General features: G+C 56.9%; 1 protein-coding gene and 1 long non-coding RNA gene across 6 annotated transcripts in view; one reads left to right on the forward strand and one right to left on the reverse strand.

The window, feature by feature from the left end:
* Positions 1-204: 204 nt before the first annotated feature.
* Positions 205-22,392, reverse strand: part of Ccdc85c (coiled-coil domain containing 85C) — a 70,894-nt gene continuing 48,706 nt past the window's right edge. Inside the window, exons 2-7 of one of the 4 annotated variants that reach the window (XM_039113371.2) lie at positions 17,388-17,461; positions 12,521-12,559; positions 7,936-8,040; positions 4,236-4,331; positions 3,579-3,677; positions 205-3,006 (exon numbers count right to left, since the gene is read on the reverse strand). In XM_039113371.2, coding sequence (XP_038969299.1) covers positions 2,917-3,006; positions 3,579-3,677; positions 4,236-4,331; positions 7,936-8,040; positions 12,521-12,559; positions 17,388-17,461 — 503 coding nt within the window. In that variant the 3' untranslated portion in view covers positions 205-2,916. Of the gene's footprint in view, positions 3,007-3,578; positions 3,678-4,235; positions 4,332-7,935; positions 8,044-12,520; positions 12,560-17,387; positions 17,462-22,392 lie in introns of all 4 variants that reach the window. The other 3 variants (XM_006240553.3, XM_039113373.2, XM_039113372.2) reach the window with 3 other exon arrangements.
* LOC120103617 (uncharacterized) lies at positions 12,566-15,068 on the forward strand. 2 transcript variants are annotated; one of them, XR_005506246.2, is made up of 3 exons: positions 12,566-13,175; positions 13,865-14,096; positions 14,453-15,068. It is a non-coding gene; the product is annotated as an uncharacterized LOC120103617 (long non-coding RNA). The 2 variants fall into 2 exon arrangements; XR_010052358.1 differs by having other exon boundaries at positions 12,566-14,096.

A 22,392-nucleotide genomic window follows, 5' to 3' on the forward strand; every position in this document is an offset into this window, starting at 1 on the left:
CTGTCCCAGGGCCTGTGCCTCCTTTGGAGGAACCGGTGATCTGGGCTACACAAGCTGCCCGATCAGGTTGGAAACCCTCCTGTTCCTGACACGAGAGTAACGGTGAGTGGACTTCGCTGTTCAGCACGAGTCCTCACTATCCACCCGGGGCCAGCCGCCTGCCCCACCAGCTTACAACAGGGAAAGAAGCAGTGCACACCGAGCTCCGAGGCTCACAAAGAGGCCTTTATTATCTAGTTCAAAGTAGACACTGTCACAGTCTTATATGTTACTCCTTTTACTAAAATAGTTCAAATCAATGCTTTTACCACACTATCAAAAGTTCTATTTTTTTCTCTCTCTCCACAAATCGAAGTGGCTCGATAGAAGGTAGAAACCGCCGAAGGGCACAGGCTCCAGCTCTACACAGCCAGGGCAGGAGAGGGCAGCTGCAGGGCTCACCACCAACTCCTGTACAAGACTGGCCCGGGGCAGAAACCAGGCGTTCCAGCCCCTCCCAAAAGCAGCACTTTCCCCCACAGTATGAAAATAGACACCTCTGCCACTCTGCAGCCATGCGTCTAGTTTGTTTCTTTAAAAAAAAAAAAAAATCAGTAGTGTGTATCTCACTTCCTCTCAAGTTTCAAGAAAGAAAAATGAAAGGTCACTTTGTCTTTAAACACTGGCGAGTGGCTGTTGAATGCAGATGAAGATGTGCTCAGCAGATTCTGACTCCAGGGAAGGCCAGGCCACCTAGATGGGGCCAGGTGACCTGTCACAGTGGGGGGTGGAGCCAGTCCAAGCATCCTGTGAGATGGAGAGTCGGCACTGCAAAGCTAAGGCTCCGGAAGGGAGGGGTCACGAAGGTCACCTGTGGTCCCCAGCCCAGGGCTCCGCTGGGTGCTGCTGGCCTCTCCTGATAGGCTCGAGATATGATGCAGACTGTCCTAGAGGGCAGCCCACTGCAAAGGGCTGGGGTATATCTTGTTCCACCCTGCACAAGGGCAGAGGGTCTACAAGAAATTCTCTTTAGGTTCCCAGGATGCCTCTGCAGCATTAGGGACAGGGTCACACCTCTCCAAAAGGGAAAGGTTGTTTCTAGGCTCTTTCTTGACTGGTCTTCAGACTCCAGGAACTCTTACTTATTGCTTATTTCAGAGGTGGCTAAACTGTCCTGATACAGATTTGACTGGGACTCTCTGACTTGGCTCCCACCTTGTGTGGGCCCACATACCTCAACATTCTGGGTTCTCAAAAGAACCAGGAAGGGTCTTGCCTGCCCAGCAGCCCACTTAGAGATTACCCAGTACTGGGGCCAGCAGTTGGAGTTCCAAGTTTTATCACTTGACCATACAGCAGCTCCTTCTAGAGTTTCCCAGTGACGCCAGCGGCCAGAGCAGTAGGCTGGTTCCCTCCGGCCCCTGCATAGCACTCCCTGGGCACACCAAGGGCCGTGGGCCTTTCCCCTGAGAGTATGGGACCCAAGGGGGTGGGCAGCAGAGGCGCTGGGAACAACCCAAGGTTGGGGAGCAGAGACGCCACCCACCTTCTTGGCCTGTCCCCTCTGCTCACAGGTATGGGAGGCAAGGACAAGCTCTTTGGGCTGTGTGGGGCTCTAAGTACCATTGCATGGGGACAGCTGCTGAGTGTGTTTGTAAAACACGGTACGTGATGCCATACATGATGCCGGCAGCGAGGCCAGGGCCTCCCACAGATAGCATCTGCACAGTTCACAAGAGCACCCCAGTCCTCGTTCTCCTCACACCACGTTAGAGAACACCCCCATCAGTCATGCGTCACCCGCTGTCTGAGGCATGAACACGTACACTGAAGCACGCATTTGACAACCCCCTCCCCGTCCCCTGCTCAGGTCCCTTGGAGGGAGGTGCTAAGGCTCAGATGTGACCTGTGAGGGGACAGCATGACAGACAGGCTGGCCTAGCATGTTCCTGGTAAGTTACCACATGAGCTCATCCGTTGTTGAGGACAGAGGCCCACCAAACTGGGGTGGTTTCTAGAGTAAGCAAAGCCAAAGGGAACCGCTGGGAGCCCAGAGAAGCTGAGTGGCTTGCTGAAGGCCACACAGCAGATTAAAGCCAGAACCAGGTCATGCCCCTTCCTTCCCAGGGAAAACTCATCAGGGGCGGCTCCTGTAGGTCCATCCATAGTGACCCAGAGCACATGGGGGGTGGGGAGGTCACATCGACAGTGAGCCAGGGCAATGGCCCGGTTCTACCTGCCCATTGAGAATGCTGAGCTCAGCCCGGACATCTCCAGGGCTTTTTCCTATGTTGCTGTAAACCAGAAAAGGAAACCTGGCAGGAGAGACCTAAGAAGTGGCTAAGCCTGACCTAGGCAAGGAGATGCTACTGAGGGGGTGAATGTTAGTGAGCAGCAGCTGGCATCAGGGCGGCTGGGCACCAACCCCCAGGTGACAGGGAACCCTGAGCTCCCGGCCAGCCAATGGATACGTGGGAGCCAGTGCTCCGTGACCCAGGGTCCCGGCTCTGGCCGGGTAGCAGAAAGCGCCACCCGTGTCACAATTGAGGCTCTGGTGGCTTCTGTCCAGTGTAAGGGACAGTTAGAATACTTGTCAAGGGACTTCTACCAAGAGCAGGGCACCTCCCCAGACAATCCCTTGGCTTGGAGTCTCAGAAGCTTCTTGCTAATGGAACGTGGAGCTCAAACGGGGAGCCAGGCTGCCTGGCCACTTTGCTGCAGCGAGCAGGCCATGGCTTCTTGTCTTGCCAAGGTTTGCTGGTGAGGGAGGCAGGAGGTGGAGGCCTGGGCAGTCAGTGTCACACCAGGGCAGCCAGGGTGGGCCGTGTCCTATGTACAATTCACCACGGAGAAAGACGGTGGCTAGGCCAGAGTTTCTGCCAGGTCTAAGGCCTCAGACTCCAGGCAGGGCCAGTCTGCACCCATGGAGAGATGGCCCTACAACGGCCCCTTGAACTGATTACCAGACAGGTGCTGCCGGATGGAGGGCTTGGTGCTGGCAGCGTCCCCCAGTTTCCTCCAGACCACCTGTGAGTGGAGAACACAATGTGAGCGGAGGGCTCGCCATAATCCTACCCACTGTCAAAGTCATGCTTGACCCCTAAGCAGGCTACTGCTAGGTGTGAGCCTGTCCTTGAAGATGTCCAGTGGGGTCCATAGACTCTGGATACAACATGAGGTGCACCCCAGGGCATCGCGCCCAACCTAGGCCCCAGGTTCAGATCCCTGTTGGCTTCTATGAGGGGCCAATGGTGATGGCAAAGGGTGGGTGGGAGAGATTATTCCACGTGCATGGCCAGAGGCCACCAGGGGGCACCAGTGAGCAAAGAAACCAGAGCTCGGGCTCTGTCCAGAGTCCTAGGCCTGGCTCTCCTGGGAATGGTCAGATCTGGTGAGAGGTCAGAGGCCTCGCCAAAGGGCAAGGTATGGTGGATATAATGAGCCAAGACTTCCAAATCCTCCCCCAAGCTATAGCTAGGAGAATGAGAATCAGATGGCCACACACCCACGACCCGGACCCGGACCCGGACCCGGACCCGGACCCGGACCCGGACCCGGACCCGGACCCAGACCCAGACCCAGCCCAGAAAGTGCCTCACGTTGCACATCTCTCGAACGATGGCCTTCTCCTTCTCGCTCAGGTCCTCCTCACAGCTGTCTTGGAGCTGCCGGTCAAGGTTCTCATGTACTTCCAGAACCTGAAGAAAAAAAGAGTCAGGAGGAGGCCAGCGAAGGGCTACTCAGGAAACTAGGGAGGTTGGGCAGGAGCTTCAGGTGGGCTCGCTTCAAGAGCCACCAAAGGATGTGACAGCCTGTACCCATCCACATGAGACACGGCAGTCACTGCCAGCTCCCACGGTGACTGAGTCTCGAGCGCAAGGGTGGGTGAGGACCACGGCTTACAGACAAAGGAAAACAGAGCCCTGGGCAGTCGTGAAACCTGCATGCTTGTAACTAGAGGCATGACCTGGACCTTCCATTCCGGCCTCACTCCCAACCTGGGCCTCTCTTTGGCCTTAGGGGAACACTTGCCCTCCTATACCGGTCAGTTTCCTCAGCAGCAACACCCCAAGCTCAGCAGACAACTGACGCTCTCAAGACTACATCCAGCACAAGTCCCATGGTGCTCCAGCCACGACAGGGACAGTCTCCCGCCTGCCCACCCCCAGCCTCAAGTGCCCCGAGCTTGGACATGGCACCTGTGGGGAATGGGGTGCCATGAGCCCAAGGTCCCATTGTGTGTTGGCACATTTTACCTTCATGGCATGCACAACAGCCTCAGGCTTCTGTCCTGCTGAACTGTAGACGGTGGAAGGGGGTGAGGGCAGCTCCGGTACAGGGCAGGCTGGACCCTGTGAAAAGAACAGCATAGATGAGCCCCTGGCCGGGTCCCCGATGCCCATCACACTGGATGAACACCAGCTTGAGTTCCCTGGAGCCAACACCGAGGCAAGAGGAGATGGGGTGAGAGGTGGGGAGCTGGAGGAGAAGAGGCAAGGGTGAGAGCCTCGGAGCCGATATCAGCTTGGCAGCTCCTCATGCTTCCTGGTCACGCCACCTCTTCTGCAGAGTACATGGTGGTGGCTTGCACAACAAAAGGAGGGGGGTGGGGGTGGGGAGCACACAAGACCGACCGTGTGTATTGTTCTGTACAGGAAGCGTGAGCATCTTGGGAGAGCGGGAGATTCATGTCACTCAGCGGGCAGAGGCTCAACCCTGCCGTCTGAGTCCAAAGTCCACCCAACCCATCCTAAGCTCCCTGCCCCTTGGCCCAGTCCTGACCACCTGGAAGGTGAGTCAGCTACCGGCCACGTGTTCACAGGTAAGAGTTGAAGACAGTCCCAGCTGGGCCGGGAGGGGACCCAGTCCATCTGAAGCTGAGTATTTTAGCTGTTAGAGCACTTCACCCAGCCTCCCTCCAGCTTCCCTCCCTCCTGGTGGCCATAAGCAAGGCAGAGGCTTCTGCCTTGGGCTATAATTATGGACCATAGGGCAATTAAGAAAACACCAGAAAGTGCCCTGGGAACAAGTAGGAGGGGGAGTCTTCTGCAGCCAGAGCACTAGATGGCTGGACCCTGGTGCCTGAGGATCGTCCTAAAGACTGAACTACTTACTCCCTCTGCAAGACCTGGGCCCTGAAGACTCCGGCCAGCAGTCAGAGAAGCTGACTCAAGAGGACTGAATCCTGTCCAGCCATGGCCAATGGGCTAGGCCACCACGCAAGCCCAGTAGGGATTTTTATCGTCTTCCTTAGGCCCAGGGCCTTCCACTGACAGCCTGTCCACTGAGCATATTTCTCTCGAGCCACCTGGCAACGATGCTCGCCAGGGCCTCACAGGCTGATGGCACCAGTGCCAGCACAGGCATGGGGGGCTCTGCCCCAACAAGGCTTGGGACCTAGGAAAGCCAGAGTTGGGCATGGTCCCTTTAACTGGGACTTGATTCATGTCTTGGCCCATTCTGAGCCTCAGTTTCCTCCCTTCCTGTGTCACGTATCACAGGAAGCATGCGAAACAAGGGGGAATGCCTGGAGAATGTGTCTCTAACTCTAGCCCAGGCTGCCGGGTTAGCAGATAGGGAAACCAAATGGGGAAAGGCAGCCGGTGAGTGAGGATGTCTTACCCCTAGGGCTGCTGCCCAGGCCAGACTGGACTTGAGCAGCGGCCACACTTCCCCCACCGGCCAGCAGAGGGTGCCAGCCAAATGAGTGAAGACTGATCCTGACATGTCATCCTGTGGAGCCCATACCCCTCCCTATGCCTGTCACCCTGTCCTAGGGAAGACCCTATCCCCAGTTCGCCCTGATGAGCCTGGCTTGCTTCCTCATCAGTTCCGGTTTCTGAGTGACTGCTAGGAGCCCTTCCAGAAAGCAGCCGCAATTGAAAGAGGCAGGAGGCACATGGATGGATGGCTGTGCAGTCTAGTCAGCCTGGCTCAAATCACCCCCCAAACATCAAGTGGGGGGGGAGGGCAGGTTGAGGCTCTGAAAAGGGTATTGGCCATTGCTAGGAAGCACCTCCTCCAGAGGCTGGCGGCAGGGAACGGAGGGGCACACACACACCACACACACACACACACACACACACACACACACACACACACACACACACACACACACACACATCTGGCGGCCTTTGATGTTTCACCTTGCTGTCCCATGTACTTAAAGAGACTGGCCCCAGTATGGAGGAAACAGTGGCCAAGCACTGACAGCACTGAGGGTCAAGGTGACCAGTCAGGCCAACAGCCTTGACCTTTGAGCCTTCATCCCTGCCTGCAGTAGGCTCCTATGTAACTGCTATGGCTGGCATCCATGAGGGCACTCCATCCAAAGCGCCCCTCGCCCCAGCCCACCATCCCCCTCTGCCTTCTGCCCTTTGGCTCCCTATCCTAAACAGGTGATTCTCAGGTCTTCAGTTCACAGCCCTCACGGAACTGAAGTATGCCCTGCTCTACAAGCCCACACTGACCCCTGACCTCCAGGCCCATTTGGGCCCTGCAATCTGCTGCAACCCAGGAGGCTCATTTCCTCCTCCCCAGAGCAGAGCGGCAGCCTCTCTTACTGGGTGAGACACATGATCCTCTCTCCCATGGCCTCCACCATGAAAATTTCCAGAACATTCCCACATCCCGTTAGCCTTCTGTCAGCACTGTTGAAGCCTTGGGGGCTGAGGGTGTCCCCTAGAGGCTATAGGAAGTGGCCTGGCCCCTGGCAGGCTGACCCATCACCAGAGCCAGTGACCCATCACTTCACGGATGCCGGCATTTGAAAGCCTTCAGTTCCCGATGCCCAGCAGGCTGCTTTCCAGTCTTCTACCCCACCAGAATGGAGGAGGGGAGCAGAAAGCAGAAGGGCCGAGAGTGGGGAAGCCTGAGGAGCCAGCCCCTGGGTGGCATCGCTTAACTCTCTGAGCCCTTCGTCACGAAGCAATTAGAGCATCATTTGGTCACGGGGCTCCTGGATAAATATTTGGATTATCTGCAGTCAGTGGGCTTGGCTGCTTGCACAGTGTCAACAGGTGGAGGAGGTAGCCAGGCTTCGCAAGAGAAGGAGCATAGGACCGTTGCCAGTGGCAGCATGAGCCGTCTTGTGCCAGCACTGTGGCCCACCAAGGCCACAGAATGGCCACGGGCAGCCTTGCCGGTGAGGTGGAGGATGGGGTGGGGGGACCCCACCTATTTCCCAGGAAGTCCAGTACTGGAGGAGCCTAGCACACAGGTGTGGAGTGCGTGAGCAGCCACAGGGACTCCCACAGGGATGTTCTTGTAAGCTGAGCAAGTGGGGGTTTACCGTCACCGTCCCATGGGGCAGGTGAGAACAGCATCCCACACCCCTCTCTGTACTGGGCTGACACACATGCATGGACGGTCACTTCCTGAGAGCTGGCTCCAAGCAGTCACCTGCTTCCCATCCCAGGTGGATCAGAGCCCAGGTGAGCACATGGCAGATGGCCCTGGAAGCCTGTGGTGGTCCATGGCCCCATTAACTTACGAGGCTTCATCCCTCAGCTCCAGAGCCTAAATCTCAGGCCAGTGGCTTCCTCCCTTGGCCACAGAGTCACAAACAGGGTGCTCATCCTCGAAGCCCCCTGCCGTGGCCTTCGCACACTGTCCTACAAGGCTAGCAATGTCACCTACCCGACGCTTCACCTCTTACCTCCTCACTGGGTCCCCATGGGGTGCCAAGGATGTAGAAGCCCAGGACCCCGTCCCAGGAGGGTGGAGTGAGGAAGGACACTCGGGGCTGGCAGTCCATGATTGGCTTTTTTACCCACAGCTGCCCGAGACACAACTGGGGCTTCAGGTAAAAGCCCAAAGTCTTTGACCACACACCGCCCGCATGCCCTGGGCTGTAACCAGCCTGTCTTGCCTCTATCTGTCTCTTCTGGAGCTCAGAGCAATGATTCTGAAGGTTCTGGACCAGGAACAGTGGGGACCTTTGGTGGAGACACTTACGTTCTGTAGGACTTCCTGGTAGGAGGGCGGCAGGGACGCAAGCTGGGATTCCGAATGGTATGGGGAGAAGCCTTTCCGAAGTGTCCGGAACTCTCCAGAGCCTGCCTGCTAGGAGGGAAAAGAAGACGGTCAGATCTAGGGATGGCTGACCCTGCACCCTAGGCCAGGCACTGTTCTTAACAAGCAAGTCACCCTCTACACAGCGACCTATCTGCTCAGGCTCGCCCTCCCAGGAGCTCCTGAAGTTCACAGGCTCCCTCTACCATCAGACAGAGAACTCCACCCTGAACCACCCCCACCCCCCACCCCCAGCAAAGCAGGCCTGGGCGGTTCAAATCTACAAGAACCAGTGCAAACCAGAATAAGGAGGAAGGATGGGCACACACACATAATGCTGCCCTGGGGTGGCTCCTTTAGGAGAGAAAAAGGAAAAAAATTCCCTGTAAGCCAGGCTAGTGACCCAAGATCAGGAGCCAGAGTCCCTAAGGGCCAGGGAAACCGTATGGTGGACAGGGCGTGGTCCAGGCTGTCCATTTATCAGGTCCAGCCCCACAGAAGACAGCCTTCCTCTCTAAGCCACCAAGACTTCAAAGGAAAGGAGGAACCCATGAGGCAGATAAAAACCGCAAAGGAATGTCCACAAATCAGCAGGCTGCTGAGTTCCCCTGAACAAAGCAGGAAGGAGAGAGGCCAGGCAGGCTGGCAGGGAGCAGGCAGCTGGGCAGCAGCCCTACGGAGGCCTCCCACCCGCCTCCACCCGGCGGCTCCTCTATCCAGCCTGGAAGGGATCCCCACATTCCAGTGCTGGCCTCCTGCCAGTCGCCTGCCCCCCCATTCCTCAGACTTCCCACCATCTGCAAGCCTTAGCCACCTGCAGGTAGAGACAGTGAAAGCTCAGACAGAAGACAGAGGTGTCCCGGCCACCAGACAAAAAGTTGGGATGGTTACTTCACAACACTATACCACCCCCAGCCTGGAGAGGCCAGAGTCCAGCCAGAGAAGAAGTCTGCCAACAGGGCAACGGGGTACACAGGGGTCTGCTGGGCTAAGTGTGTTCAAAGGCCAGGGAGCAGGTACTGAGGGGTGGGGCTGTTTCCTCACCCATGTGGGAACCCAGAAGCCTGATCTAACTCCGCATGACTCTTAACACTAGGCCTGGCCCTAGCCAGCATTACCTGCAAAGAGATCACCCAAGAGATCTCATAAAGGGCCTTAGCCATAGAGTGGGACTGTGGTAGCCTGACCGCGGGACTTGTGCAGGCCTCTGAGAGGCTTTAAAGGCCACAGAGAAATCAATCCTCCCTGACACAAGACCAGATCTAGTGGAGTGCCCTATGACCAGATCTGAGGGATAGAGACTGTCCCCGACTGTCCGGGACTCCTTAACTCCACCATGAGTGACCCTTTCCATATTCGCCGTGTTTCCCCAAGGGGTTATCCGAGCTCCACTCAAAAACCCTAAACTAAATCACAGTCAGCTCTCCACCACCACCAAACACTTCTCAGCAGAGAGCACCTTCTAAGTTCTAATGAACCCTTAATGTCCTCACATAAATACATGTATCAACCCTCATGGGACCTTGCCTACCAATGCTGTTCTTCTGTGGGGACATGGAGATGTCCCTGCCACCTTGCTGTGACTGGTGGACAAAGTTAAGACACCAGAGGCAGGTTACCAGCCCAGCAGAGAATGCACAGTGATATCCCATTTGGCCACGGAACCGGGAGTGGCGACAGATTGTAGCCTGGTCTGTTTCCCGCCAGCCCACGACCAAGAAGGCAGGACCTGACCTGTCCTGTCCTGTCCAGTCCAGTCTGGTCTGGTCCTCACCCACACACAGGATTATGTTTGGGCTGGGCCTCCCTTCCCACAGCTTCTCTGGCCCTCAATCAGACAGGCTGGGACTGAAAACACTGTAGTAGGTTCTAAGGCCACATCCCCTCCCACCCGCACACCTCCACAGAGATAAGCCCTCGGTAATTTCCTTGGGTGGGGTGGGGGTTTCCAATGAGCATCAAGCAACTCCTCACCCCTACTTTGGGTGAGCAGCTGTACATGTTTGCGTGTGCACAGGACTTTATTAGCAAGCCTCAGGGGTGGGCAGGGGGAAAACACACGTGATCTCTCATTAAGGGGCAGTGCGACTAGTGACACACAAAATGAAGAGTGACCAGGGCCACACTTAAAGCTAGATTAAAGAGACGGCTAGTTGCCGCCTAGAGCCCTGGGCGGAACAGAATTCCAGAGGCAGGAACTGCAGACCCCTTGAAGGGCAGGGCATTTGTGATGGTAGGGCAAAAGGTCTTACAGGAAGTCCACCTGCCCCAACATCCTAGGGGGAGGTTGGGTCTCCCTCAAGTCTGCTCCGGGCTGGGACAAGACTTCCATGTCCCCACAATTGCAGTAGCTAACCCTGCATTCCTCTCTCTTGTCTGAGCATACAAGGGCACACTTTTTTTTGCCCACTCCTAAGGCTTCTGAAGGGCAGCGTGAGGATTCTGAACTGGGAGTGAGGAGACACAGGAAGCTTTGGGTCACTTGCCCTGAGACCTCAGAGTCAAGGGCAGTTCAGGCTTCTACCCAAGGCCAGCACCTGACGCCACCCGCTTAGTGCCTAGTACAGCCTTGGTATGTGACCTTTGGCTACCCCTCTGATACTGCCAGACTCCGCTGCCTTCCGACTTCCAGGAACTTCTGCCACGAGGAGCCTACAGGGAGGGGGAGCCTCATGCTGGAGAAACCCAGGCAAGCACTGTCAGGGGGCGGGTACTGAAGGAGGCTGCCCTTCAGTGCCCACGGCCCACCCACCTGAGACTCCTTGCTAGGGAAGGTAGATGGTCAAGAGGCTGTGCCAGGAACCCCTTCCTGAGCTGTTCCTGAGGGAGCGTGCCTCGAGTCTGTCTCCCTGCTCCAGGAGAATTTCATTCCCTAAAATGTGCCATCCGTGGGCAGCTCCCGTGTGTTCACGAGTCGCTCGCAGAGAACACACTGAGTACAAGGCCACTAGGCCTGGGGTGGAAAGCAGCCCGTCTGAAGGGGCCCATCAGAGCCCCATGCTGATCCAGGATTAACCAGGAAAAGAACTACAGGACCACCAAGGGCCCAGAGGTGGACTTGCTCCTGGATGCTGCTGCTACTAGTGTGGGAAGGTGGGCTTTTCATAGGGTGTGGGGTGTCCTGCCAACTCTCCCTTCCCTGGCAGCCCCCAGGACACTGAGCACACAGTACAAACTTGTGCTCCTATGGTACCATGCAGTGAAGCATGGCAGGGGACCCCAGAGCTCCTGTGAAACCTGCTCACTTTACTGTAGCAAGCTTCTATCCTGCGGGTCTGGGGAACCCCACTGCTTGCAGGCATTGTCACTGTCCCCCAGCCCCACTGTGGATATGCAGAAATGTGAGGGCGCCTGAGGTGAGATCCACCCCGGGGCCTCCAGGCTGTACTTTCTACCTTTCCTGTTTCTACCCATGGGGCTGCCTCCCGGGGTCTAAGGACCTTCCTCTGTCATCTTTGGCCTTAAGGGGGAAGGGCTGTGGGATTGCTCACCCAAGTGTGATTAATGGTCTGGCCAGGTTACTCAGTGGCCAGAAAGCATTGCTCCACCCAGAAACAAACAGCTCACCAGTTCACTGGCCAGGCTGGAAGCAGAGGGAGGACTGCAGAGCAGGCAGAATACAGGCCTCTAGGAAGCTGGCCTACCAGGAGTATCCCAGAGGCCAAGCTCACAGGCAGAGGAAGGGGCAGAAGTCTCCAGAGAGGAGTGGCCTCTGCAGGTGTCTATGGACAGTCCGGGCCATGCGCTGCACCGACTGGTCCATTTAGACCACGTGGAGCAGAGCAGGAGGATTTGGAGGTCACTGCAGCTGTCAGCTGACATAGGACCTGAGCGCTTTGTAATGGTCCTGCTGGCACGGGCAGGCAGCCCAGGGCCTGGCACACAGTCCTGTCGCTATTCCTCAGTGGTTCTCGCTCGGCTGGAATTACTCTGCCCCTGGGGACATCGGGAGATGTCTAAGACGTCATTGGTTATTACAACTGTGTAGTGAGTGCAAGCCAAGGAAGCTTCTAAACGTTCAACAGTGTGGACCCTTGGGCTGAGATTTGGTCACGTGACCCAGACCTTTGCCTCCTGGGAGCCACGGCTGTGCAAGCCTTTGCCCCCACCTCTGTAGCACTGCTGTAGCATCGCCCGGCCCTGCACTGCAAGGGTCCTGCTGCAGAGCTGGGGTGGGGTGGTTGTTGGAAGAAGGTTATGTGGTATTCCCACTGACACACATGGGCTCCCCCCTCGGGGAGTCCTGCGATAGACCCGCAAGAAAGGCCCAGTCAAGGGATACCACTGTAGACTGACTGGATTTGCTGTTACACTGTGAAGCAGCCAGCACCTTCGGCTTAAAGGGAGCAGGTCCCAAAAGGAATCCACAGGCAGGACTAGTGCATTCTGGAAGTGGTCAGCTCCCAGGAAGGAAAGTGGAGAGGAGACACTGCAGACACACCCCGCCACACAGCACTTAGCAGCCCTCCTCCTGCCCCTCAGGGCCACTGCAAGCCCCACCCCCCAACCCCTTCCCCAGCAGCTCTACCTGGAGCCGGCTTCTCTGGAGGCCGTAGGGGCGGGGCAGCTGGAAGGAGAGAAAACAGCATCACCCTGCCAGCCTATGCCATCTGGCATGGACTGGACAAAGCCAAGGGATCTCAGGTGAGCCAGGGCGGTTTACCCGGGGCTAGGAAAAGAGGACCCTAAAAAGCCATCCAGTGTTTGAGACAAGCCCAGATACCCTTCTAGGGAATGCAGCCTCCTGAAGGGCCTAGGGGTACCCCCAAGGCCTCAGCCAGCTCTGAGAGGCTACCCGGTGATGCCAACTGGGTCTGCTTGCTTTCTCTTTAATCTTAACTCATTTTCAGGCCATTAGGAACAAAGGGACAGCCGCTTTGGCTGGAGGCCCTGAGGCTTCTTTTCATTAGTATTCAGATGAGGTAATAAGGTCACTTCCGGCCCAGCTGGCACCGCCTCCCCTGCCCCACTTGTCAACCCTGCTGGAGGGACCACTGGACCAGAGGCCTGCGATGGAGTGGCTCAACCACGGGACAGCCAGATCCCCGAGACCATAGGGATAACCGCACCCTTTCGGGTCCTGTTCAGTTGACTGAGATGAAAGAGAGATAGATGGGCCAGGCAGGAAGATATCAGGGAGTGGGGAATGCAGGCTTACAGTATGAAAGCCCTACTGTAGATGGGTAAGTCTAAACTGAACAACCCCCTGGGCCTCTGCTTGGTATACATAGCCTGCGGTCAGGCAGGGGCTCCCGACATGGCCCTCACTACCAGCTGGCCCACATCTCAGTGTTATCCACAATGGCCCTTTAACTGTCTGAGTGACAGATAAAGCAGGTACATTAGTGGCCTTGATAAGGAAACCAGGACCCAGAGAGGTTACACCAGCTGCCCGGTGTCCCCCGGCAGACAGGTGGCGCTAGTGAGCCGTCTCTAGGTTCTGCTCTGCATCTGACTCCTGGTAGGCGCTCCCTGAGTCTTCACTGCTCGGGTCACCTGGATGTCCTCCTGCCCTTCTGCTGAGGGTGGACAACAGGGTCCCCGGTAGGAGGCAGACAGACTCAGGTCCTTGCTAAGATGGCATTTCAGGTCTTCCAGAGCCGTGGCACTGTCGTGCCCAGGCTGGGGTCAAGGTGCCAGCCCACATCACACGGGCAGAACAGGAGCACCCTGAGTTGTTTCAGGCGTCGTGCACCATGGCAGACACCACGCAGCTGAACTAACGCCATGAGGAGGCGGGGAAACCTTAGAGAGACAGGGGAATGGGCAGCCCTACCTTCCTCGGGCTCAGGAATGTGGGGAACAGAAATGGGGTGTCAACAGGGTTTTGGGTGGTGGTGAATGGTTCCTAAAAGGCCTATTCCAAATTCAGACACGGGACAACACGGAGCACCTCGTGCTGGGACAGGTAGAGGTTATCTGCCAAGACGCACAGTCAGAGGCCCTTGTGATCAGGAAACCGCAGACAGACAAGGACTGCCCGCAGGAGTGCTCCCAGGGCCACACCAGACCTATGCTGGCTGTCACCATCGTCTCCATCCCTGACATACTCAGAGGAAACCAAGGCACGAAAGACAGGGAGTTAATTTCGCCTGAAGCTACAGGTAACAGTGGGACAGAAAATGGCCTGAACTCAGATCCATCCAGGGCTCAAACTCACTTTCTGATGGTTCGTGCGAGGCTGGTGCCACACTGCCCCCATCATGTGGTTAAGTCCCAATGCCCTCCTCCCCACACCGAGTCCGAACCTTAGGAATGAGATCCCCTTGGAGACAGGGTCCTCAAAGAGGTGAGCAAGTAAAAGTAAGGTCATCAGGGTGCCTGCTGCCCTCCTCAAAGAGACCAATTAGGTCAAAGACGGCAAAGTATGAGGGACTCGGGGGGCCAGTTGCCATCAGCAAGCCAGGAGTAAGGCCTGGGGATAAACCAACCCTGTTAACACCCTGAATTCTTCTTCCAGCTTCTTGGGCAGAGTGAGTGTGACTGTGCATTCTCGGCTTCCCCAGCAAACCAGAGCAGCCCGAGCTGACTAACGGAGCATCCCTGCCAGGAAGCTCTCCCCCATCCAGGCCTTTTCTCTACCTGGGTCTGGTACAGACATCATCACGGGCTACATTCAGCAACCCCGTGGTACCTGGTCCGGTGTGGGGGGGGGAGAGCATGAAGGTTTTGGGATTGAGGAGGGCTGGCCCACGGCCTCCCTCCAGACCCCCAGCCTGCAGCTGCGGCCACAGTGTGTCCTCTGGGCCTGGGTGAGAGAACACCAGGGCTGCTTGCTCTTTTGTGAGGCTGGCTTTGAGGTGGTTCTGGAGGTCTCATTTATCAGCTCCGCGGGTGGCTAACTGGAGGGTCCCAGCGTCAATTACAGCTGCCCCTACCCCGGTCCTGGCTGGGCACGGAGAAGCTGTGGGGGAAAAATAATGGGCACGGAGTCCTGGGATGAATCATCCTGGAGGAAGCAGCTGTGTTGATGAGATTTTAAAGCCGGCACGAGAGAGAAAATATGAACCATGCTACAGTAATTTAGCCTGTGAGCACCCTGGCACATTTTTAATTAAAGCTGTTTCGGAGTCAAATAGAGGCTGTGGGGGAGGGGAGTGGGGGTTAGGATCAGGGGAGACTCTCTGGCCTCCCACTTGAACCCCAAGGACACATCACCTTACAATATTACGAACATTCCTCATGCCTGCTTTTCGCCAGTGGGCAATTTCTCGGCTTTGCGAGGAGCTGGGGGGTTTCTGTTTGGATATGATTTCATGACAGAATCATGAAATTCCACACACCAGGGCCCCGTGGCTGAGGAGTGAGGGCGGAGGCTGTCCTACCACCATCAACTCCTCCCTCAAGATGCCCAAAGGCTGTCCAGCAGGCAGCCACAGCATGGGGGCCTGTACAGATTGATGGTCCTCTTGCTCCCTCGGAGCAGCCAGACCTTCCTGAGCCTGGGTGAGAGTCAGCCTCCCTTTCTGGGCCTAGGAGACTGGGTGGGGAGAGCTGGGGGTTTCCCAAGCTCACGCACAACTCAGCTATGGCTGGGGACAGAGGCAGGGATGAAGCCACTGGGGCTCTGAGAGCCCTTCCTCAGGCGGTTGGCAGTCAGGCGGGGAGGAGGGACGGGAATCTGCAGGAAGGAACAAGACAGACAGCTCGGGGCCAAGAAAGCTTGGAGTAAGTGGAGACACACCTAACGGTGTGCACGGAGGAGGCCCCGAACGTAGGAGCTAATCCCTGGAGGGGTGGGGCCAGGACAGAGCTGGCCACTGCTCAGGCCTCCTGCACTGGGGACATAAGGCAAGGGGACACAGCCATGGGTAGGGAGGGCTTCCATGTGGGACTGTGGCTGCCCCAGGGAGGGGGTAGGGAAGGGCAGAAGGACTGCTACAGCATGGCTTTCATATCTACCTGTTGTACAAGTCCACAGCCTGGTCCAACACTTGAAACAGGGTACAGGTTCCCAATGGGACAAAGTGGCCCCGGGAGCAGAGACAAAATATCAAGCACAACCCCAATCCCTGTGAAAATGGGGGGGGGGGAGGACACGGGCTGCTCTTTGTTTAGGCGGTAGAACACACTTCCTGTGCAAAGGACGGTGGGAACAGCATCCTGACCTTGAAAGGGGACTCCTCATCTGCCCCTCCACAGGAACAAAGGTCATACCGAGGCCAACACTGCCCGGAAACCATAGGGCCAGAGTTGGGGCCCTGGCATGGGATGCCATCCTTCACTCAACAAGCAGCGGCCCGTCAAGCGGGAGTGGGCGCTGGCACAAACAACTCCCTTCCCTCCAGGTGGGTGTGGACCTTCTCCAGAGCAGGTGCTGCCCCGGGCTCCACAATACTGCTGGCACCACTGCCCCCCAATCCCCACCACCACTGCTACCGCCCCACGCGGTCCCATAGCAACTGTGTGCAGTCAGGCTCCCATCCTGCTCCACCAGGCAAGACACCAGCCTCAGCAGGGAGGCCTATGGAGGCGACACAGTGGACTAAATTCACCACTGGGATGTGAGCCTCCCAACAGCCACCTGTGGATAGAGGAGTCATGGTCTTCCTGTGTAGGCATCGAGCCCAGCAGGGCACATGGCAACAGGGCCAGGCATCGGAGCAGTTTCCAAGGCTGTCTCATCTGGGGACAGCCACTTACGTCATACCAGCAGGTATAACAGAGGAGGGAGAGGTTAAGATGAAGCCAGGGCGGGTTGGGGATTTAGCTCAGTGGTAGAGCGCTTGCCTAGCAAGCGCAAGGCCCTGGGTTCGGTCCCCAGCTCCGAAAAAAAGAAAAAAGAAAAAAAAAGATGAAGCCAGGGGTGAGTCCAGGAGCGGGTAGGCTGGAGGGACTTGTCTAAATCAGAGAATGCCACAGCCTCTCGTCACCAGGCCCTCTGACGTCCCCAGCAACTGCAGAGGTGTTTGCTGGTTTCTCCTCCGTGTCCAGTCATGGTCCACGAGAGGCTCCACTCCCTTCCAGTAGACACCTCCTCTCCACCAGCCGCCCTGACCAAGTCCCTCAGCTGACATCCTGAGGCTGCTCTCCCTGCGTGGACCCACAACCCCAACTATGCATATGAGCAGGGTTAGGCCAGGAAGCTAGGAAGGTAGACCTAGTGAGGAACTGGCAGGCAGGGTTAGGGGTCCCGTGGGAGTCTACCTCCATTCGCCTGTCGCCGCCGCTGCCATTGGGCTCAGTGCCAGCCATACCGAGCTTACAGACACTGGGCGAGCAGCAGTTAGCCATGTGGGCAAGCCCTAGCCACCCAGGAGCCTGGATTAGAGCGAGGAGTGGGACTGTGACAAGGCTTTCTAGGAGGGGCTAGGGAGGAAGCTATGGGAGGCACAGAGAAACTGGAGATGGGATGGCCATTACCCCTACAGCCAATACCCTGGTGATCCACTTACCTGTGGGGGGAGTTTGTCACCATCCAACAGCTTCACCTTGGTCTCCAACGGCCTGATGTAGGTAGATGAGGGATCTGAAAAGAGGAAGGGAAGAAGAGGCATTAGCCACCAGGAACTCACCCAAGGGGCACAACCCCACTCTAGCCTAGCACTCCCTCCATGTGGTTCTCGAAGTCTGGTTTCCAGGAGGGTGATGGTCTACAACCCCCGGGGGTGATTCCTTCCGATTGGATTCCAAGATGTTTCGGGTCCAAGAGTAGTTGGCATAGATATCCCACAGCCAGAGACAGCCTCCTCAGGGCCCAAAGTTCAGGAGCCCCCTCTCTACTATGTAGTGGGGAGACAGTCATCTTCGAGGAGGTGGGAGAGCCTTGTGGATGGGTAGAGAGTGTGTCTGGGCATGCCTTTGTTACTGATGTGCAGACAGCAGCTGAGGTGGAAAGACCCTCCCTGGATTCCAGCGACGTGCAATGCCATAGGCTAAGGGCTCAGGGCTTCCAGAGGAGCAAAAGTAGGGGGAAATTAAAAAGCCCACACCCAGGGTAGGGATTTAGCTCAGTGGTAGAGCGCTTGCCTAGCAAACACAAGGCCCTGGGTTCGGTCCCCAGCTCCGAAAAAAAAAAAAAGCCCACACCCTAGGCTCTGTGCTCCCTCCTCCACCCCCACCTCCTTTTCCACTCCCAAAGTGGACACTTGTGGGGAGTTCCTCCGTCGCCAATCATGGGGCCCAGGCAACCCCACTTTTAACACGTCCCAGGAAAGAGTCCACCCACCCTCACCACACTGCCCCTGCTTTGTTATCCCTTCAGAAAAGCCAGCAGAAGTCTCACTGCCTGCCAGCCCGTTCTGCTGCCCCCGCCTGTCTACCCCACAGCCCTGCCTTCCTCCCCAGCAGCATGGGGGTGTGGGCTGACCATCCTCAGCCCAGGCTGCAGTGGAAGGCTTGAAGGACTCAAGGACCAGAAGTCAGGCAGGGAAGACACAAGCGGAAACCTGTGAGACCTCTGCAGGGCCTGTCCCAAGCGCCCTGTGAGGCTGATGGTCTGGGATAACTCAGTCAGTTGGACGCCCAGTACCTGGTACTACTGTACCTTGGGCTAGAGGCTATGAGGCTAAGTGGCCAGCTGGGGCTCGCTGCCTGGATCCCTTCTCCTAAAGGATGCAGGGTCTCCCAGGTACTTCATACTCTAACCCTCGGCCTCAGAGCAAGGCGGGGGCAGCAGACACACTGAGCAAAGCCGGCTACTGCGTCCACCTCGGGGTAGGGCTGGGGAATAAACTCCCTGGGCTTCTACAAGGTGGACAGAAGGGGCTGGGATCTGCAGTGGACAGGACAGGCACGTCAACCATGAGAATATGAGGCGTCTGTCCTTTCCAGCATGAAGCCAGCGAGAGCCCGGGGAAGCCTGCCCTTGATGTCCTCATGCCTCATGCTGTCATCCTGCCCTCCTCCTACCCACCGGCTCTGAAAAGGAATGCCCATGAAGCCCACTGCTGACCATAAGGAACGTAAGGCCCCCAGGAATGCCTAGGCTCATGTGGGTGGGCTCTCACCTGCCTGGTAGTAAACACTTTGTTCCCCAGGGGGTACCTAAAGCACCCTCAGGAGCCCCCACCCACTCAGCCTAGATCCGTGGTACAGCCCAGAACAGGAAAAAGTGTGGGGACTGGGAAGCAAGGAGGCTCAGCCCACAGGCTGGAGAACAAAAAACCAGAACCGCCCTCCTCCTCATTCCCTACAGTCACCTCTTAGGAATGTGGAGCCTTTTACAGGGGAGGAGAGGAGGGCAGCTCCCTGGTAAGGCCCAACCAGCACACCCTCAGGAATGACAACAGTACCGGGCACAGGGTAGCTCCGATGGGCAATGCTACCTGGGGGCCCAGCCTCGTTGCACAGCTCACACACTCCAGGGAAGCGTAGGAAACTAACTCAAATAACCCAAGACGGGCTAGACCGGTCCCCTCGCTGGATCCCTGCCTATAAGGCCCTGATGAGGACTCTAGCCATTCGCAGAGGCTGGCAGCAGCGGGGGTTGGGGGATGCCTCCGCTGACTTCTGGGTCAGCTAGTGCCCAAGAGCAACTCCTGCAGTGACTCTACACACAGGCATGCTGGGAAAGGGCTCCACCTTCAGGATCTGTCCGGTCTCTCTGAGACCAGAGACCGTGGAACAAATGGGACTCTCATACTATGACCTGCTGAGGGGACACCAGCTGTGCAGCAATGGGTCCAGGGACGAAGCCCGCCCCTGTAAGAGCTAGGGATGTAGCTCAGTTGGTAGGGTGCCCGCCTACCGTGCACAAGGTCCTGGGTTCAGTCCTCAGCACTCTACAAACTGTGTGATGGTGTGTGCCTATAAACCTGACTCTCCAGAGGTGACGGGTGTGTGTGTGTGTGTGTGTGTGTGTGTGTGTGTGTGTGTGTGCAGCCTTGGAAACACAGAGCGCTTGAAGCCACCCAATACTTCGAGAAACCCTTGAGTTTCAAGGTTAGGCCCATTCTGCAGGCCAGCCTCCGGGACCACACTGGGCAGAGCTCTGGAGTGAAGGTGGCTTGCTCTCAGAGAGACACGAAGTTTCCTACACACCACTCTACTGGATACTACTCGGTCCCCAGGCTCAGTCCCCAACCGAGGGAGAGACACAGCCAGTACCACCAGGTGAAGATGTTAACGGGTCCACTGTCACTGCCCCTTACAACCATAGAACCATTTGGAAAGTAAGCAGGGCTGCCCGTCCACCTCCCTCCGTAGATTCCTGCTGAGTGAGTGAGAAGCCTCTGGCTTGTAGGTAGCGTTTACTCTTTCAGTCAGTGCTGTGGTTCACATGAGGAACTTGTGATTTCTTTTTTTTTTTTAACTTATACCATTTATAGTCGATTTTCAAATAATTCCGGAGCAAGAAGAGAACTTCCTTTTGAATTAGAATAGTAGGTTCGTTCCCACCTCTTAGCCTCTCCCCACCCACCCACACACACACCAGCCATTTAAGCTTCAGGCTCTCCGTGTATGACCCCGTCTCCCAAACCAGACTCTCAGTGCCAGGCAGCTGGGCCTCTGGGCTCCCCTTGGGTCAGGAGCAGAGAGGAAGGTCACTAAGAGAGGCTGCCACCGGCTGGGGCTGCAAGGCTGGACACTTGCTCCCTGAGGAGGCTCACAGTCCTCGCTCCTCGCTGGCCCTAAGACTCACTCATGAGCTCATCAGGTGCCTCCCAGGCTCCAGGAGACCAGCGGGTAATTAAATTAATCCCAGCCCGCCCCTCCCCCCTCTACAGTAACGAGGGCTGGGCCACAAGGGAGAGAAACACCACTTCCCAGCTCACCTGCTTGCAGGCAAAAATGAAGCAAGTGCCCACAGGAGCGGCCTGTGAAGAGCTGGCTAAGGTGTCCTCTGGGATCCTCTGGACACCCACCAGTCCAGTTTCTGTATAGCTGTATAGCTGGCTTCCTAGCAGCAGACTCCAGCCCCCCTCCTACTGCTCCCAACCCCCGTTTTTTCCGTCCATGGGCATGCTCTGCTTCCTAGGGAACCTGCGGGCAGACTTCCTGATAGACACTGATCCCGCTCCCTCTCCGGTGCCCTGGGCTTGTCCCACAAGCTGCTCAGAGCCCGTGGGGAGGGTCTAGGTCACATGGCCCATACAGTTTGCCTTCCCTTCCTGGCAGGATGTTACCACCTCAGCCTCTTCTCCAGCCTCCCATCCCTGGCTCTGAGGCCATGAGCTCCCACAGTCAGCAGCAGCAGCAGCAGTTACAGCTCTCAAAGAATGAAGAAAGGGTGGGAGTTATTCAAGGAGTGACCCCAGGAAGCCCGGGGACAGACAGAGAGAAGTGAGAGACAGAAGAAGCCAGTTAAAGGGCAGCAGAGTCAGCCCCAGTGGCCTCTCAGGGCGGGGAGGGAGCATCAAGGACAGCGCCCAATTAGAGAGGGGGGCTGGGGTCGGGGCACGACACTGCACTTCCACACGGAAGGCCTCGGGATAGTCGAGTGAAGTGGGCAGAGAGCTCGGAAGCTGTGAGGGCCTGAGGAGATGGGCAGGGCGCCAACAGGGCCTGCTACAGCTGAGGAGAAAAGTGGGAAGTGGTGCTTCCTCTCTGGGTTCCCCTCCAGTGCTGCCTCCGTAGCAACCCTTCCTTCTGAGCAAGATCCTGACATCTCACTGCCCTGACTTTGTCACCCATCTGCAAGGTCTGGGGACAACCAGACCTCTTGCCAGATCATTAGCGGGCGAGCTGGACACGTGGTATCTCTAGCCCCAGGTCCCCTCCAAGGGGATTGTGCCTAGGAGCTATGGGGGGCTCCGGGATTTGGCTCATGGGGCCACTAAGCCACCAGTCCAGTTGATGTAGCCGCCTTCTCCTTCCTCTACATTGGGAGGGGCTGGTCTTGTCAGTGGTGGCCTGCGGACGGCACAGGTCGGAAGGGTAACTTTAAGAAAGGACTTCTGGGGGTTGGGGATTTAGCTCAGTGGTAGAGGGCCTTGCCTAGCAAGTGCAAGGCCCTGGGTTCGGTCCTCAGCTCAAAAAAAAAAAAAAAAAAAAAGAAAGGACTTCTGTCATTCACAGGCCCCTTCCCCCTCTGGCCAGGCAGGATGAAGGCCAGTCTGAGGGTATATCTCTCCCATGAGGCAGATTCGTGCATCCTTGGGTTCTTCCTCCCAGCCCTGGACTTGGCTGTGCAGGGGAAGACAAGGTTCCCCACATACACTCGGCCTGTGAAGCCTGTGTAAGAAAAGCCTGAGGTACCTTTCTCTGAGACAAACTGTGACACACAGCCCGAGTGGGCCAGGGAAAGTAAGGAGGGCAGGTCTGAGGGTGGACTTCCCTACTCCGTTACCACAGAGCGACCACAACCTTTGCCTTCCCAGCTCCCTCCCAGCACGTGCAAGTCCACTCTTCCCACTGATCCCCTCAGACCTTACACTGCATAGGGAGTCCATCAACAAAGCCCAGGGACTCCCGGAGTCATGTAGGCAGGACAGGGCCAGTGAGAGCAGGTCCTGGACT

This window comes from Rattus norvegicus, chromosome 6 (genome assembly GCF_036323735.1).
Source record: "Rattus norvegicus strain BN/NHsdMcwi chromosome 6, GRCr8, whole genome shotgun sequence".
NCBI classification, from domain to species: Eukaryota; Metazoa; Chordata; class Mammalia; order Rodentia; family Muridae; genus Rattus; species Rattus norvegicus.